Genomic DNA, 18,076 nt, shown 5'->3' with positions numbered 1-18,076 from the left:
CCAGAGGAGATACACAAAAAGCAAATAATTACATGAAAAGCTGTTCAATAGCATTAGACATAAGGGAAATGCAAATTAAAACCACAATGAGATACCATTACATACCTATAAGAATGGCTAATATAAAATATACAAGTGCTAGAGAAGATGCAGAGCAATTTGAACTCTTACATTGCTGGTAGGAAGGCAAAATGGTACAGGCATTCTGGTAAAACAGCCTGGCAATTATAAAGTTAAACATTCATTTAGCTTTATGACCCAACAGTTCCTCTCCTGGCTATTTAATCTCAGCCACCAAAATGTACTCAAGCAGGTGAATGAATCAACAAACTGGTATATCTATTTGGCACTAAAAAAAGAAACAAGCTATTAATTCACACAGAGTGAAATGAATCTTAAATGCATTTTGCTAAGAGAAACAAGTCATTTTCAAAGGTTATACACTGTATGATTCAATTTATATGATAGTCTAAAAATGGCAAAACCATAATAACTGAGAACAGATCAGTGTGTGCCAAGGTTAAGGGGTGCAGAGAAGATGAGGCTATAAAGGGCATGAGGTATCTTTTTGGAGTAAAGAAATTGTTCTATATCTTGATTGTGGTGTGGTTGCATGAATCTATATACATGCTAAAATTCAGAGAACTAAAAAAGGCAATTTTGCTATATGTATGTATATATAAAAAAAATAGGCAAATTTGCTGTATAATAATTTTTTAAATAAAACTTAGAAAGAAGGAATAAAGAGAGGACTTTCATAAAATAAAGGACTGTGGAGATAATATTTTAAAAATGTAACTTGTGGACCTTGTTTGGATCCTGATTTGAACAAACCAATTACAAAAGGCATTCTTGATAAAACCAAGAAAAAATTTAATATTAGTTTGGAACTATATGTTAAATTTAAGTTCTTAAATTATGATAATGACCTCATAGCTATGTAAAAAAAATTGTGTGTGTATGTAATAGCATTAAGCCTGGGATTTTCTTTAAAATAATTGAGAAAAAAGTGAGGGAGATACATTGGTAAATATTGAAGCCAGAGATTCATTACACTATCTTCACTATTTTTTAGTATGTTTGAAATTTTCTATTTTTTCTTAAAAATGGAAAATGAGACTTCAGAAATAGAAAGAACTTCTTTTTAACATTATTATAAAGCAGTAGACATGACAGGACCCATAGTTGCTTTCTATCTCAATGTCAAATCTTTCCAATGACTCCAAATAAATAAAGGCTGTGGGTGCCAAAAATAATACTGACATATGAAAAAAAGTCTCCTAGAAATCTTACACCTTAAGCAATAACCTACAATTACTAGATTAGTATACGATTTGCAGTTAGGCTTTAAAATAGCAAATAAAAACAGCTTATTTTACATATTCTCATCTTCAATGACACCATCAAAGAAATAAAGGGCAAAAGCTATTTTAAAACAATTACAATTCTAAAAATTACAGACAAAAAACAAAATTACTCAGGTTTCTTGATTCTCATTAACTATTTACACAGTGTGACTTTCTTGCTGTGCTGGTCCATCCAGTCTGTTCTTTTGAGCATTATTATTATTTGTTTCTTGAGCACTTAGCATTGCATGAGCTACAGATGACAAATTCCCTCCCTAGGGAGCAACAATCAAAGAAACACAGCAAAACAAAGATTATCTACTAAGAAACGAAAAGCAAATGAAAGGTTAAGAAACACATTCTGAATTCCCTTTTTTTGCATTCAGCTTTAAGGCGATGATACAACACATGCTTCTTTTGGGGTTACAAAACAAGACTGAAGTTGGCAAGACAAAGAAAACAACTGACTTAGACGAGATAGAAAGCATCCCAGAGAGCATTCCAAGAAAATATCCCACTTTAGAAATCCTTTCACTTTCTGGTGTATTAAAACTGCTAGAACCTATTCCTAGCTCTAGTGGACTATAGCAGCTTTTGTGTGTGTGCCAGAGTATAATTTAGGTCTTTCAAGGAGACTTTTCTGTGCCCTTTCTTTGGATACTACTACTCTGCTTCAGGAACTTCATTCCCCAGTCCGTGTGGTCCTGATGGAACTGTCAGTCATAGTGTACCTTTCCCCTACCTTTTAATGACATTGTGCTGAAGGGCAGCCCAAGGTCATTTTTACAGGCCCTGTAATGAAATTTCTCTGCAGTGTCCATTAGGCCAATTTGTGAAGACAAGTTAAAGTAAGTGGATATCGTGTAAGTGCTAGCAGTTCTAACCCCAGAATCAGGCCCTTGAGACCTTACTTGCTACATTTCTTTAGAATGTATGAGCTATTCCACAATCCTTTTTAAGCTAGCACACCAGTTTTTGCTTAGGATGGTAGAATTTAGTTTCTTTTGCCATTTTCACCTGAAAGAATCCTCAAAAGGAAAGTAACTTGCCTAAGGTCCAATGGTTCCTAAATGGTAGTCATCATTCCAATTGAGGTCTGTCCATCTCTACATAGTAGGCTTTTCCTACAGATGTTGTATTTCTAAAATCTAGTTTCTTTTATGACTGAGAAAAGGTCTGTTTTATCCTATACTGTTTCCTAATAGTAGAAGGGAGGTGACAGCTATAAATACCGTGTCTAACAAAAACGTATTTTAACTCATTTTCCATGGTATTTAATGCATAGGAGTAAGAACTCTAGCTGGAAATCAAACATACTTCTACCCAAGAGTAACCAAAGTTGTACAATTCTAGGAAAGAATAGTGTCAAAGTTTTTTCTCTTCCCTCTATTCTACCCAGTTATAATGGTTGCATTAAAAAGCAATGTTTAATACCACCACCACCAAATAAAATGTGTAGGTTTTCTAAGTTGAACAAAAAAATTCATTATTTGTTTCCATTTAAAAATTACTTTATTCACTGTCTTACCAGAATGCCAAGAAAAACAAGTACTGAAAGGATGCTAGCAGTTTACAAATTAATTTTTTAAAATAATAATTACTTTAAGTCTCAAATCAATTTTTGTTTCCTCACTCCTATTTTAAATGCCTACTTTCTTTCATTGCACTTAGCATGATTTGAAATTATCTTGTTTATTTATTTCTTACTTTATTATAATTTATTTGCTTAATCACTTATTAACAGGGATCTTGCCAGTTTCATTTGCCATATTTTTTAACAGCCTGGCTTAGGAAAAACACAAAGTATTTGTTAAATTATTTGTAAAAGTACACTGCTTCAAAATAGAAGTCACTGTTTTGATACCTATAAAAGACACCAGTATCTTAAAATTAAAGGATGGATGTTCTGTGTCCGCCTATAAATTAAACTGGGATGGAAATCTGTTGAAAGTCCAGGTGTCAGTAGATAAGAAAACCAACTTCATTCTCTAGTTGGGGTTAGGCAAATGCTTAGCTGAATCTTGGTGGATCCAAGGCAGCAAGGTAGGAAAGCTTCCCTCTTCAAATAGAGGAGCTATTCATTCACTGGCACTTCGCAGGGACTCTTACATAAGCTTTTGTACCAAGGAAGGGTTCTACTGCTTAAAAACAGTCTTAGGGTATGGTGGTAGAAACCGGTGTTCTGGGGAATCTGGAGCAAAATTGCTGAAATTATTTTGCATTCTAAATTATTTTTTCCTTTCAAAGTTAATGGGCTATTAAGTATTATTAATGTTTCTAAACTATAACAAAATTAATTTGTCTCAATTGTAAAGACTTAAAATGCCTTTTTAGAATTTGAAGGATAAGTGAACATAAAACTTCTAAAATCAGAAAATTTTTGCCTTTTAGCTATATAAAAAATTAAAAGTAAAACCTTATATTGGGAAATTTTAGTATCTCTGGACTCAAAGATTTCTCCTACCACTGTGTTAATCTTACATATGTATTTGATTTCTTTCTCTATAGAGAGAGCATTAAAAACAGTTTAGTGTTTCTTCCCTTTCCAGGTTGCACTTCATCTTGAGTAGATAAAACAGATTAGCTGTAATAGGATTCCAGCATGTGGGCAGATGTCTACTTATCATGGACGATCTCTCTTGCAATCAGCTCCTTCATTATTTCATTGGTACCACCATAGATTGGCTGAACTCGGGCATCGACATAAGCTCTGATAAATCAGAATATTATTGAATGAATAAACAAAAGATATTAGAAATTACAGATTTTGTCTTACCAGGTAACTATTAGTTGCTTTAAAGTATCCATTTAATGAAATCTGAACAACAGAAGTTTTTCATAAATTACTTTTTTTCAGTATGGCATTCATCCTAGATTGATATAATTGTAAAAATTCTATTGAGATATTGATCAATTATATAGCTTTTAGTTTGCTTGAAGAGATTATAATTTCAAAATAACATTTATGTTTAATTAATTTTATAAAATTCAGCACATATAACAGCATTCTTTAAAAGGCTGTTACAGATTCAGAAACAAATGGAATGTCTTAGTACCTTGTTATCTTTAATGTTTCCCAAAAAAGTTGAAATCTACCAGCTTCATAGAACACAAAAAGAAAAAAAAGTACATATTTTCTAGCATCCCTTTAGATTTCTCACCACCACTGCTGCCATCAGTATAAAATTGATGCTTTAGAAAATATTACTTACCATCAAGTTAATAAGTAACTTCTTTTTTAGAAATGGTTAATAGAAACTCCAGTAATATATGAAGTTAAAATACTTAGTAGCTGAGTCCATGCCACAAAAAAATGTTGTTGGGAATCCACTTTTGGTAGCAATGACAGCAACCATGATACTGTATATTGCTTTTACTTTTTCTTGTCTCATTTTATCCTATCAGTATTATTATTTTGCAGGTAAAGGAACTGAGGCACAGAGAAGTTAATAGATTTACTAATTAATGGTTATTATTTAAAGGTCACATAAGAGATAATTAGCTGATTGGAATGAGAAGGTAGGTATCCTGCTACTTTGGCAAGTATCTTTTTTATTTTCATTGGCCCAGACATGTATGACCAGTTTTGAGCTTTGGACTTTCCTGGTAGATACATTCAAAGGTACATTTTTTTCAAACATAAGATCTGGGTTTTTACAATGTTATTTAATATTTGCGACAAATTAAATGTGCCAGCTCTCTAGGAACATGACAAATTCTGGACTTCCCCTTATCAATATTCATCATAGTACCTTGCAAAAAGTAAACACTCAGTAAATATTTACTGATTTGATTTGCTGTATTACAAAGGGATTTTAGAGTCTGAATACCTACTTTCTGATGAAGCTTGAAATCCAGAGAAATTTGTGTTTTCAAATGTTTTTTTCTTTTGAACAGATTCCATTTTTGCCCACAAAATCCAGCACTTGCATTTAGAAGATGGCATTTCAGCAATCTCAATACTTTCAGACATTTTTGGACTGGGTTGGGCTTTTTTTTTCTTCACATTAAAGAAGTTCCAATGTAGTAGGTGATGACAGAGGTCAGTAGACCTTTTATAAGTTACTAATTAAATTTAGTCATCAACTAAAATTAACAGAGAAGGGCAGCAAAAGGAATGTTTAACCACACACTGACGAAGCTCTGTATCTCAAGCTATTCTTCCTAGCACAGCAGAGAAGTCTTAAATGGCAATGCTTAAGTCTCACTTCACAAATGGGCCCTAAGACTAAAAAGTAGCACTGAAATAAACTCACATGCTTAAGGCCAATTATTTAAAAACAAGCAAACAAAATGAAACAAAACAAAAAAAGCACCTCTTTTATCTGTGAAACTAAGACTATGCAACACACACACACACACACACACACACACACACACACAAATAACACAGCTAATCTGAGGAAATAAGAACAACAAGAATGATTTTTTCTATCAAATCAAAGTCTATACATGGCATCCACATATTGCCTAATGTGTCCAATTAGCATTTTCATTATTATCTACTACTCTTTCTCTTTTTATCTTAAAAAAATTTCCTTCCCTGAGTCTTTGGGGAGTGAAACAGCAGTCTAGTTTAAAAAGTTCATACACTCTTTGAACTAGCAAACTGTCCAAGAAGGGAATTATTATATCTGAAAGGAAATATAAGTCTCCCAAATTGAAACCATGGATTTCAAATAAATCATCAAGCTACAAGTTTTGCTTGCTACTGACCTAAAGGAATGGCCTCTGAGAAAACTGAGATCAAGACTTATGCTCCACTCTATATTCTTGGCCATGTAGATGGCTGACTCCCTCTTACCTAATATGCCTTTCTTAGAACCCAAACTGAAGTAGACAAACACTGAGCCACTACATATCTACATTCCCTGCAACAGCTGTAGGAGCACAGTTAAGTAGAAAAATATAAGCATCCATTATTATTTTACTTTATTAGCATTGGGAATATTGTGAATAAGTGGATTAATATATGAATAAAACACAAAAATGCACAGAACGAATTCCAGTGATGATTTAATATGTGCTAACATAACTCAGTGTTTACTTCTGGTTTCAATGACTACACAAAGATAAAAAAAAAATCTGCTTTTGATTAAGTCTTTTTTGAAATAATTCTGAAAGAATATACCAAAATCTAAGAACAAGTATTGATAAAAAAAAAAGATAAAAAAACATTTAGTTACTTCATCCTTACATGCCCGCACCAAAGGTAAAAGCCCTAGTTGTTGCCGAGTTTTTATAAAAGGGTATACACACCCTGTGATTAAAGCTTTCTGAGTTGCTTAATGATACTGTAACTTTAATAAAATGTTTATTTTCCTCATTAAGAGCTTAAAGTATATCAAGTGTATTCAATTATGCTTGCCAAAATAATAAATTTGAAAGTCACTTTGTGGGGGTAAAATTGCAGTATTTCCAGAATCTCTTGCCTGGCCTTCATGCATCTGCATATCAATAGGTGTTTCCAAGGGGTGGAGAGCAGTAACATCTACATATCAATAGGTAATTACAGGGGCCAGCCAGGGTATATCTAGACTGAGAAGTTGGGTAGGGTCCCTTTTTCTGCAGCTAGGTCTTGAGAGAGCAGAAGTGGATGACTGCTTGTAAGAAATAAAAAGGTTTCTCCCACTCTATTTCTCCCTTTGACTGATTTCAGTATCAAAGGTATTTTGCCCTGGGATTTACCCCCCAGAGTTACATCTGGCGGTAGTCAGCAGGACCTCTGAACCCAAAATCTGTGCAACCCTTGAGCAGGATGCCCAAGAAATGGTGGGGAGATGCCGAGAACACCCCCTGTGCATGGTGGGGAAGCCCCAGTGGCGGCAGTGGCAGAGGGGTTCAGCTTCACCTGGAAGCCCCCTATCTGTGGGATTTCCAATTTAGGGGCCCCCAGTGGGGAATTAGTGTAGGGTAAAGCACCTCCTGGAGGAGTGGGGCCTTCCCCAGAATTTGGGAAGGGTGGAGACACAGGAAGCTGTGGAATTAGCCCTCTGTGAGATAGAAGATTGCTTAGAGACCCTGAATGGCTGTGTAGTAGGTGGGATTGTGGGATGTCTTTTCCTCAAAATAGGATAAAACACCTCCTAGAGGTGTGGGGCCCTCTAGGGGGTGTATCAAGGAGAGAGAGAGGGTTATTGAGGAGAGAGAGAGAGACTTTGTCTGGAGAGAGACACACTTCAGCATTGCTTGGAGTTGCTGGGCGATGACCTCTGGGATGCCCTTAAGAAAGAGAGATGGTTACTGAGAAGACAGGTTGTGCTCCTGGATGATACATTAGCAACAGTGAGGGAGGAGATATCAGGAGAATCCGTGTTGCAGGAGGCCATGGGGAAGGGGGAGGAAAGAGCAGCGCCTTCAGCCCCAGAGATGGTAGAAGAGATGATTGGAGAGGATGAGGGGGTGGGGCCTTCAGCCCATGGAGGCCACTGCCCGAGGCACTAGCCTCTCCTGTATTAAAGGTCCACCCAGTTGTAATTAAGAATATAAAAATGCAACAACCATGGGTGCCTCAGAGGGAGGAGCCACCCCCTCCCCAGGTTGTGGAGCACTCCATGCTGGGCCCCTATACCCAGGATGAGCTGGTGGTCATGAGTGTCCGGTATCAGCAGAAGCCATCAGAACATCTGCCTACATGGCTTTTGTGTCTCTAGGATATGGGGGTGGAAAACATTGTTATGTCAGGTTCTGAAATGTGTGGACTGGCCTCCCTGATGACTCACCCTTACCTTCAGCAGCGGTTGCAAAGTGCCAGTCACACCTCAGGGTATCAGGCACTTCTGGATTGGCTGACGGCAGCCATCAGGGCAGTTTGGCCTAATCAGGGTGATTTACCATACTTACCCGCTAGCTGGAAAATGTATGCCGAGCTCCAACAGGTGTTATGGGGGCTGGGCATGAAAAATATCATCTATAATATGGACCCTAAGGGCCCTGAGGAGTTGTTGTTACCGTAGGAATGAGAAATCTGGTGCTGCATACAGCTCCCCCATCTCTGTGTGGGTCCCTAGTGACTATTCTTGCCCTCCCACATAGGGCAACCCATAAGTGAGGCTACTCATACTTTAGCAGATCTGGAGGAGATTGAAACAATAAGAGCACAGAAGGAAGCACAGGCTGTGACTGAAAGGAGAGGTGCAAAGGGCCCCGTGAAGATCTCGAGGACCCAGATGTTGGGTTGATTTGATAAAGGCCAGGGTAGTGAAAGAAAAATTTGATGGGCAGTCCAAGAGGACCTTGTTAGAACTGTGGCACCAATTAAAGCCAGAGAAGCAGTTCCAGCCACTGAGGTCCAGGACATGGAAGCTGGAGGCAAAGCCCCATATCCAGCCTCTCTGCAAGACTTCCTGGGGTACAGTACTCAGGCTCTGCCTGGGCCCTCACCCCCACAAGAGGACAATTGGGCATCATGGTTTGACTGAGGGTGTAATCGAGGCCCCCGCCTTGGGGGACATGGTGGGAACAGGAAGCCACATGTAGAATTAGCAATTCATGGTCCCCCATGAATATACAACATGCCCTACTGCTGGTGGACACAGGAGCTGAATATTCTCTTGATTTATGGCAACCCTGAGGGTTTTCCCAGGACCCCTGCTGTGATAGATGGCTATTGAGTAAAGCAAATTGGAGTAGAGAAAGCCCAAATCCCATTGGGAATAGGGCATTTACCCTCAAACAGCATACTGTGTACTTTCTCCTATCCCTGAATATATTTGGGGAGTAGATATCCTGCAGGGCCTGTGGTTACAGACCACTGCAGGTGAGTTTTGACTGAGGGTACATGTGGTAAAGGTAGTTCTGAGGGGACATGCTAAGCACCCACCTGTAGCTCTGCCTGTACCTCAGAGAATGAAAAATACTAAGCAGTATAAATTGCCCAGGGGGCACAAGGAAATTGGAGAAACTCTACAGGAGTTGGAGAAGATGGGCATCATAAAGCCCACTCATAGTCCTTTTATTTTTATCTCCCTTTTAATTCCCCAGTGTGGCCAGTGAAAATGTCAGACTGCTCCTTGCATATGACCATCGACTACAGGGAATTGAATAAAGTCACACCCCCCTTTGCATGTTCCTGTCCCCTCTATAGCCCTTATGGAAACACTCAGGCATGAGCTAGGTACGTATCAAGTTGTGAACCTTGCTAATGCTTTCTTCTCTATTGACATAGCACAGGAAAGTCAGCAACAGTTTGCCTTCACCTGGGAAGGCCGGCAGTGGACATTCACTGTCCTTCCACAGGGATACTTCCACAGGCCCACCATTTGTCTCAGACTTGTAGCCCAGGACTTGGCCACATGGAAGAAACTGCAAACAGTGTGGTTGTATCACTACATTGATGATATGCTCACATCTGATTCTCTTGCAGATTTAGAAGAGGCAGCACCTAGACTGCTGCAACATCTATAGGAAAAAGGATGGGCTGTGAACAGCACCAAGGTTTAGGGACCTGGTTTGTTTGTAAAGTTCTTGGGGGTTGTCTGGTCAGGTAAAACTAAAGTTATTCCTGAAGCAGTCACAGACAAGGTCCAGGTTTTTCCTACCCCTACCACTGTGGCAGTCTTACAAGAGACTTTGGGTCTTTTGGGCTTTTGGAGAGTGTTTATCCTGCACTTGGCACAAACTCTGAAGCCCTTATACCTGTTGGTAGGAAAAGGCATCAGATGGGACTGGGATGAAACGTGCAGTTGCTTTTACTGCCGCTAAGCGCATAGTCAAGGCTGTACAGGCCTTGAGTGTAATGGACTCATTGAGGTCCTGTGAGCTAGATGTTCATGTAACCGAAGATGGTTATGGATGCCTTTGGCAGTGGCTTGAATGGACATGCCAACCTATTGGATCTGGTCACAACTATGGAAAGGAGCAGAGGTCTGGTATACTTTGATAGAGAAGCAACTGGCTGCTGCATACCACACCTTGCTGGCTATGAAGCCCATAACCAGAACAGCTCGGACCAAGGTAATAACCACCTATGCCATCGCGGGGTGGGCGCAAGACTGGACCCAAAGGCCACTGAGTGGCATGGCACAGATGCCAACCTACACTGGCCAAATGGGGTACATATTTACAGCAGCATAGCACCCTCTCTACTAGCCCCTTAAATGGAGAACTCCAACACTTATTGGGGCCAGTGATGTATACCAGTGGAAAGCAGGAAGAACTTGCTTTTGAGCTATTGGTAGCTAAGTGTCCTTATCAGGAGGGAAAAGCCCCTATACCTGAAGATGCTTGGTATACAGATGGCTCCAGTCATGGGAAGCCCCCGAAGTGGAGGGCTGTGGCTTTCCATCCTAAGACTGAGACAATATGGATGGAGAATGGAGAGGGGAAGAACAGCCAGTGGGCTGAGTTGTGGGCAGTATGGCTTGTGATCACCCAGGAGCCCTCCCCTATAGTTGTCTGCACTGACAGCTGGGCCATCTATCAGGGCTTGACCCTGTGGCTATCAACATGGTAGCATGCCAACTGGATGATTGGTTTCTGGCCCCTATAGGGGCAAGAGCTGTGGCTCAGTGCATGTACCTCCCAAAGCTCTATATATTGACCCATCTGTAACTCCCACAGGGAGGGGGTCAAAGTCTGGTGTACTAGACCAGGACAAGATCCCATTCCTGCCACTGTCCTATCACAGGACCACTCTCTTGCATGGACGCCCCCCCCCCACCCATGGACAAGATTTGCCTGTGCTGGTGTCATTAAAACATGTATCTTATTGCCCTTAAGGTCATTTTCTTCTACAGTCTTTGTGGCCTGGATGTGCCCCGTGGCTGCAGCTGCCATGTGATGATTGCTCTAAACTCCCTAACTGTTCAGCTACTGCCTGCTTGTGGAACGAGTGAGCTACGGATTTAATCTGCATAAGACTTTGAACCCAGCTGAATCCTCTGGCTTGAGGATTATCATGATTTTAATGCTATTGCTACTGTATGTTATTAGTCTGGTTATAATGCTCCAGTTTTCTCACACAAGGGCCACTGTGGAAGTGGGGGAACGAGTAGGATTGTAAGACGAGATTTCTGGAGGGGTGGGCTGTGGGTAAAATTGCAATATTTCCAGAATCTCTCACCTGGCTTTTGTGCATCTCCATATAAATAGGTGTTTCCAATGGGTGGAGAGAAGTAGTCCATCTCCATATCAGTAGGTAATTACAAGGGCCAGGAAGGGCATATCTGGACTGGAGAGGTTGAGTGGGTTCCCGTCTTCTGCATCAGGGTCGTGAGACACACTGGAGAGCCGAAGTGGATGACTGCTTATAGACAACAAATGGGTTTCTCCCACCTTGGGGAGTTCTCCCTTTGACTGATTTCAGTTTCAAAGGTATTTTGCCCTGGGATTTTACTCCTAGAGTTACACTTTGAATACTCATTTGATAAGTTTCCCTTTAAGAAACTCTGTATATAGATTAAAATTAGGAAATGTTTTAGAAGCTCATGGCATTCTCCATTCTCAGATTAAGAACTAAATTGGATTTCTCTCTACATAGCAAAACTTCTGTGGGCAAATTTTATAAACTCATATTGCCAAATAAGGGGAAAAACATATTTTCTAGAGTGATGAGGAGAAATGCCATGGGGAGATTACAGAGGTAAGACTATAGGAAGAGAGAAAGAAGAAATTATTGGGACAGAGGAAGAAATACGGAAGAGGATGCTGCCTGTCGACAAACTGGAAAATATTTATATATAATAGAATTTTAAAAGGATACTTAATTCCTTTTAATTTGAAGGAAATAAAAATTCTATTTGGAAAAAAATAATTACATTCATTTTTTTAGAGCAAAATCATCAAATATTTAAGATATGATAATTTAGATCCTTTTCATATGCAGGTCAATTTTTCTTGGTGCTTTTTTTCTTCTTTTTTAGTTTTAAAAACGTGGTATTTTCAAAGAAGACATGTAAATAACTAACAGGTATATGAAAAAATGCTCATCAACATCACCAATCATCAGAAAAATGAGAATCAAAATCACAATGAAGTATCACCTCACACCTGTCAGGATGGCTATTAATAAAAAAATTTAAAAAAAACAAGTGCTAGAAAGGATATGGAGAAATCGGTATGCTTGCACCTTGTTAGAAGGGATGCAAAACAGTGTAGTCACTATGAAAACCAGTGTGGTGTTTCCTCAAAAATTAAATAGAAGTACCATATGGTGTAGAAATCCCACATCTAGGTATGTATTTAAAAGTATTGAAAACAGGATCTCCAAGCAATATTAGCATTTACATGTTCATTGCAACATTATTCATATTAGCCAAGATGTGGAAACAATCTATATGTTCACGGACAGATGAATAAAGAAAATGTAGTATATAAATACCATGGGATACTACTCAACCTTAAAAAATTCTACAGTATGTGACATCCTGGATAAACCTTGAGGACATTCTGCTATGTGAAATAAACTAGCCACAGAAACACAAATATTACATGGTTCCACCTATACTGTATATCTAAAATAGTCAAATTCATAGGCTTAAAAAATGGTGGTTGCCAAGAGCTAAAGGGGGAAAAGGGTATGGGAAGGGCAAGTCACTAATCAATGGGCATAAAGTTTTGATTAAGCAACATGAATAAATGAGAGATCTACAGTACAACATTGGACCTATAATTAATAATACTGTATAGTACAATTAAATTTTGTGAAGAGGGTAGCTCTCATGCTAAACGATCTTACCACAATAAGATAATTAATAGTCAATGCAAATTAAAATAAGAATGATAACTTTTTTTTAACCCAGTAGATTAGCACAAAGTTTAAAAGGTATTAAGGTTCATAGCTTAGGAGGATAAGTCATACCCAGACTTTGTTCATTTGAGTATAAATTGCTATAAACTGGAGGGAATAATCTAGAAATAAATTGAAATTTAAACTATGCATACTTTTAAACTAGCAATAGTTCCGACACTCTGTTCTGTTGTAACTGAAAATACATGTACCTAAGATCAATATATCGAGGTGTTCGTTGTAGTAGCACTGTCACAGTAAAAAAACAGAAATAACCTGAGTAATTATGGTTAACCAGTGAAATAGAATACTATTTAAAAAAAAGAAAAAGAAACTGGTATTATTCCTTCTGTATGTATGCTGATTCAAATAAAGCCAAGCATCAATTTTTAATATACTGGTCTCCTTCCTGTCTTTAAGTATAACAAAATCCCAGTGGTAAGCTAATAACATAAAGCTGTTCACATCTGCTTGAACACACTGTAGTCAGTTGAAAAATGCCAAGATTTTTCACCTCCTTTCCCTCTACACTCAGTATACAAAGCACAGTAAAGAAATTTTCCTTTTTCTTCACATCATCCAGAAGAGTGTAACACAACAGCCATACTTACTTTGCAATTGGGTACTCCCACATGTATCCCCAACCTCCATGGAGCTGTACACAATCATAAGCTACACTGTTTTGTAACTCAGATGCCCTAGAAAACCAAAATAAAACACAGAAGAGGAACACTTGAAATGGATTTTCATGAGGTGCTTCACAATTAGTAAACAAATTATTTATGATTGCTTAAATGCCACATTTATTAACCAATTAAAATCAGGAATATTACCCAGTCAGAGAAGACTGATACAAAATACATATGAAACAAATCTCAGGAAAATTTTCACACAGTGAAAACTTTCTTCATCAATTATATTTCTGGCTGGGTTTTTGTTAAGGCTAGAAACAAAATATGGAAAGCATAGATTTTGGCTACTTAATGCCTTGAATGTGATATAGTAAAAACTTGAATTCGGTTTAATTTACTTAGATTCTTTATATGATCTACATTAATTGTATAATTATCCAGTCACCTACTTCCTTTTGTTTTGTAAAATGCCTTTTCTCCTCCAAAGATGTCACTCTCTACCTGAAGGTTGCAAGTCTGAGTTTCAGTAACTGTGAAATAAAATTTTATGGTTTTCAGAAATAAATTGAAAGTAAAAGTAAAAACCTAAAAGGGTAGACTACTATTGAAGTACATGCCTTCTTATAGGAAACACAAAACTTATTTGGGAATTATTATTCCTGAAGCATGTTTATATCAATACCTGAGAAATATTATTTTCTGATCTTATCACAATTTTAACTATCATTAAAATTCATAGGATAAGTGGGAGGGATTTTATTCATCTTAACATAAAAATATATTAGTTGAAAATTCTTTTCAATGTTCTTCAATAGTGTGAAACATAAAGCAAAGGTAAGCATAGACACATTTTCCTACTTAAAATAATTTTTAACTAAAACCATAGGACAGGTGAGGATATTCCTAAGAAGCACAATAACAATATAATGATTAACAGCCAAGACACAAGGGGGCAACAATATTTGGGATTCTATAAATTTTTGTATTTGGCAAGTATTTTAGTGAAATATTTACTGGGCTATAACTAGTTGCTTCCTCTGCTTCAATGTGAAATACCAGTATGTCTATAAACCTAGTGTTTTCAAAGAACAGTGAGGTCAATAGCCATCCACATGTCTTTATTCCAAAAACATTTTATCTAAAAAAATTTTTCATACTTTTCCACCTTGTCAAAGAACTTGCTATAAATGGAAATGCAAAATGTCTCCCCCAAAAGCACAAGTTTCTGGTAATTTCACATCAGTTTCAACCTGGCAATTTTAATATTTTGGAATCATTACATAAAGCACATTCTGCATATTTCTACTTCTGACTGAACTGGACACAAGTTAATGAATAATGACAGGAATTTTTTCTAGGTTATTTTTGGGCTAATGAGATGTGAGGATGTTTGTTTCTAAAACAGAGGAAGTCAAACTCACTTCCAGAATCTTGATTTAAACTATGTTCTTGCATCTTAAAATATACAAAAACCTTATAGGGGTCTTTTTCAATGAACTCATCTTTAATACCATAGCTAATCATCTTTAATACAAATCAAAGTCTTTCTGAACTTAATGGTACATTTTTCCTTTCATTTAATAGAGTATGTGCAACTTTGATTGGACAGTAAGTTCCTCAGAAATTTTTCTAAATCTGGAAAACACTTTAAACAGAAAAGTCCTGTCTAATCTACAATTTTACAGATATAAATGTTGCCCAGAGATAATTAAATTTAATGAAAGAATTGGGACTCTATCTCAGGACACTAAGTTTCATTGCCCTTTTTTGGTCTCGCTATCCTGCCACTAACAGATAATTTGAAATCAAACTATGACTTGAATGAACTAATTAGCCACCCTACTTCAGTCTCTTGATATTTTATTTTCAATGGCAAGCCAGAAGTTAAATACCAATTTGAGTAATTTTTAGCACATTATAAATAGGCTTAGTGGGACCTTTCAGCATTTTTTAAAAAGTTGGTTCTCACTGCTGGTTTTCATTTACACAGCCTTTAAATTTACACTTCCTTTAAGGCCCTTGAGGCTGAGTGTAAAGTTGGAACAATTCTATAATAGTCTGTGCAAATACCACATTTTAATTACTGTAGCATACATACCAATACTTTGCCATGGAAGCAGTGGCAGAGTCCAGACATTTTGCTTGATGCAGCTGGAGACAGCTGTCCACAAAAGCTCTGGTTACACAAATGTGTGTTTTTAATTCTGCTAGCTTATGCTGCACCGTCTTGTGTTGAACAGAAATGAAAGAAAAAAAAGAGCATGGTAGAAGAGCATATTTTGGATCACCTAGCATATCAAAAATTGGGTCAGAGGAATACAAAGTAGAATTACTGGGTTTTCTTTTTCTCCCCCAAAGAGGCATACATTAACTAATCAGCTTAAATTTAAAACCCATCATATCTCATTGCTAAGGAAAGCTGTACTAAAAGAGATGCAAAAATAAATAACATCTCATGTTTGAGATTCAAAAATTTAGGCCATTTAGGGAAACTTCTTATAAGAGCATAACTTTAATGGGTTAGCACCATCTTGTGGTATAGTCCTTCAGGTACAACTGCTGAATACACATTTTCCTCAAGAATTTAAATCCATGAAGACTTTTTTCAATTAATAAACTAAGTATACACATTTCTCTATTCTGCTTCTTTGTCTTGATGTAAAGTAATAAAGTAACAAGCTGGAGAGACAACATAAAAAATGTTTATTAGACATCATTTTATATTGCAAAGTATTTACTCTAGATCTGTAGAATGCTATAGAGGAGTACCAGAATCAGAGCCCCCAAGAGATCAAAGTCCAGCACCCCCAAACTCTCCCACCTCTCACCACCTGCCCTCTTATCACTCTCAATAGCTTATAAATAGTCTCTTACTTGAACTGAACCTTCTGGAATTGTCAGTGTTAACATACCCATATACCTCTTCCTGTTAGCCATAGTCAACCAACAGTTTTCTTGGAAATCCTTCTATCTAGACCACCCTCAATTGCTCTCAATTACGCTCCCTTCAAACACATTTTCTTGCATTCCTGACTATTGGCACTCACACCTTGAACTTTAAATTTACATCTGGTCTCTTTGGCACCAACTCTTCAACCTCCTTCAGAAAACTGGCTTGGATTTGAAAAACTGGCTTTCCACATTGGGTAAACCTCCAAAAATACACCCCATTCTAGTCGACCTCTTAGGTTCAAGGCTGAGCTATGTATGGTTCACTAGCTCCATCTTCCTTGTGGAAATTGAGACAGAAAACTGTTTGATCATTTCGCTGTGGAATTTACAAGTGAGACATTCACTGTGGTTAACAAAAGGCGTGGAAGTTAGTGACAAAGGTGGCAAAGTGAAAGTCAAACTAGAAATTAAATACACTCCACGTCCAAAGCCATGATTGAGTTCTCCAAGGAATGCTTTAGGGCTCAGATTCTGAGAGGATGTTGGCCCTGCCTTTACTGAATTAGGGCAATTCTCAAACCACAGAACCCAACCTTTCAGGATCATTGTGGTGGGGATGGGCTGGGTACTTTACATTTCTGGAAAAGAGTAGAAAACGAGTATAGTAAGACCCAACTGCAGGCAAGACCGGAGTACATCAGGTGGAGCAGGAGCTGAGGGACAGATTCCTCATAGGTGTACTGATACAATTACTGTGCTGATGAAAAACCCAGCAGTTGCCTTTCCTTTGGCTCTATCCCATCCTGTTCTAGAAACAGACATTGTGACTGACTGGCATCCACTGATTCCAAAACCAAGCAGGAGAAGGACAGTGCCACACTTTTCCCACTTTTGTATCCTGGCCTTTAATTCAGAACAGACTGGGTTATATCTAATTTTTTTCTGTACTCATTCTTTCCCTTACTTTTTCTTTCTTCTTTCTAATCATTTATATTAGGCCAAATTTCTGCCCTGTCAATTAGCACCACGTTTCCCACTCCCACCCACACATCCAAGTTTACTCATAGAAAACCTAAAGATGAAACACGAAATGAAAAAACTGGGTTAATACTCTACTGTACATTGAAAACGTGAGTATACATTTCATGAAAATCCCTGAAACTGAGATCTAAGCCTATTCCTGGTTTAGTTCAATGACATTATATATGAAACTTCACTTGTAAAATAAGGGGGAATCTGACAAGTCTCAAGATACTTCTCCCCACGCTCACTTCCCTCCTGTGATGGCACATTTGAGAATTTATGCTCTATTGGCAATATGAAAGAATCAAGATCAATTCCCTCTTGATTTGTCGAGAGCTGTTTCTATGGGAATGATGGGAGCTTCCCAAAGCTGAAGTTAAATTTCAGATCTGGATGGGCTCATTTTGAAGTCTTGCCTCAGTGGATTCAGTGAGGTCCACGAGTCTGAAGGAATT

At 37.8% G+C, this 18,076-nt stretch overlaps 1 protein-coding gene across 1 annotated transcript in view; it reads right to left on the bottom strand.

The window, feature by feature from the left end:
• Positions 1–2,832: 2,832 nt before the first annotated feature.
• ACADL (acyl-CoA dehydrogenase long chain) overlaps positions 2,833–18,076 on the bottom strand; it is a 60,514-nt gene continuing 45,270 nt past the window's right edge. The window contains exons 9-11 of the mRNA XM_017655793.3: positions 15,805–15,932; positions 13,686–13,772; positions 2,833–4,056 (exon numbers count right to left, since the gene is read on the bottom strand). Coding sequence (XP_017511282.3) covers positions 3,963–4,056; positions 13,686–13,772; positions 15,805–15,932 — 309 coding nt within the window. The 3' untranslated portion in view covers positions 2,833–3,962. The remainder of the gene's footprint in view (positions 4,057–13,685; positions 13,773–15,804; positions 15,933–18,076) is intronic.

Source organism: Manis javanica, chromosome 12 (genome assembly GCF_040802235.1).
Source record: "Manis javanica isolate MJ-LG chromosome 12, MJ_LKY, whole genome shotgun sequence".
Taxonomy (NCBI): domain Eukaryota; kingdom Metazoa; phylum Chordata; class Mammalia; order Pholidota; family Manidae; genus Manis; species Manis javanica.
Note: the sequence above shows the minus strand (reverse complement) of the source record. Positions and strands in the feature narration are given on the sequence as shown.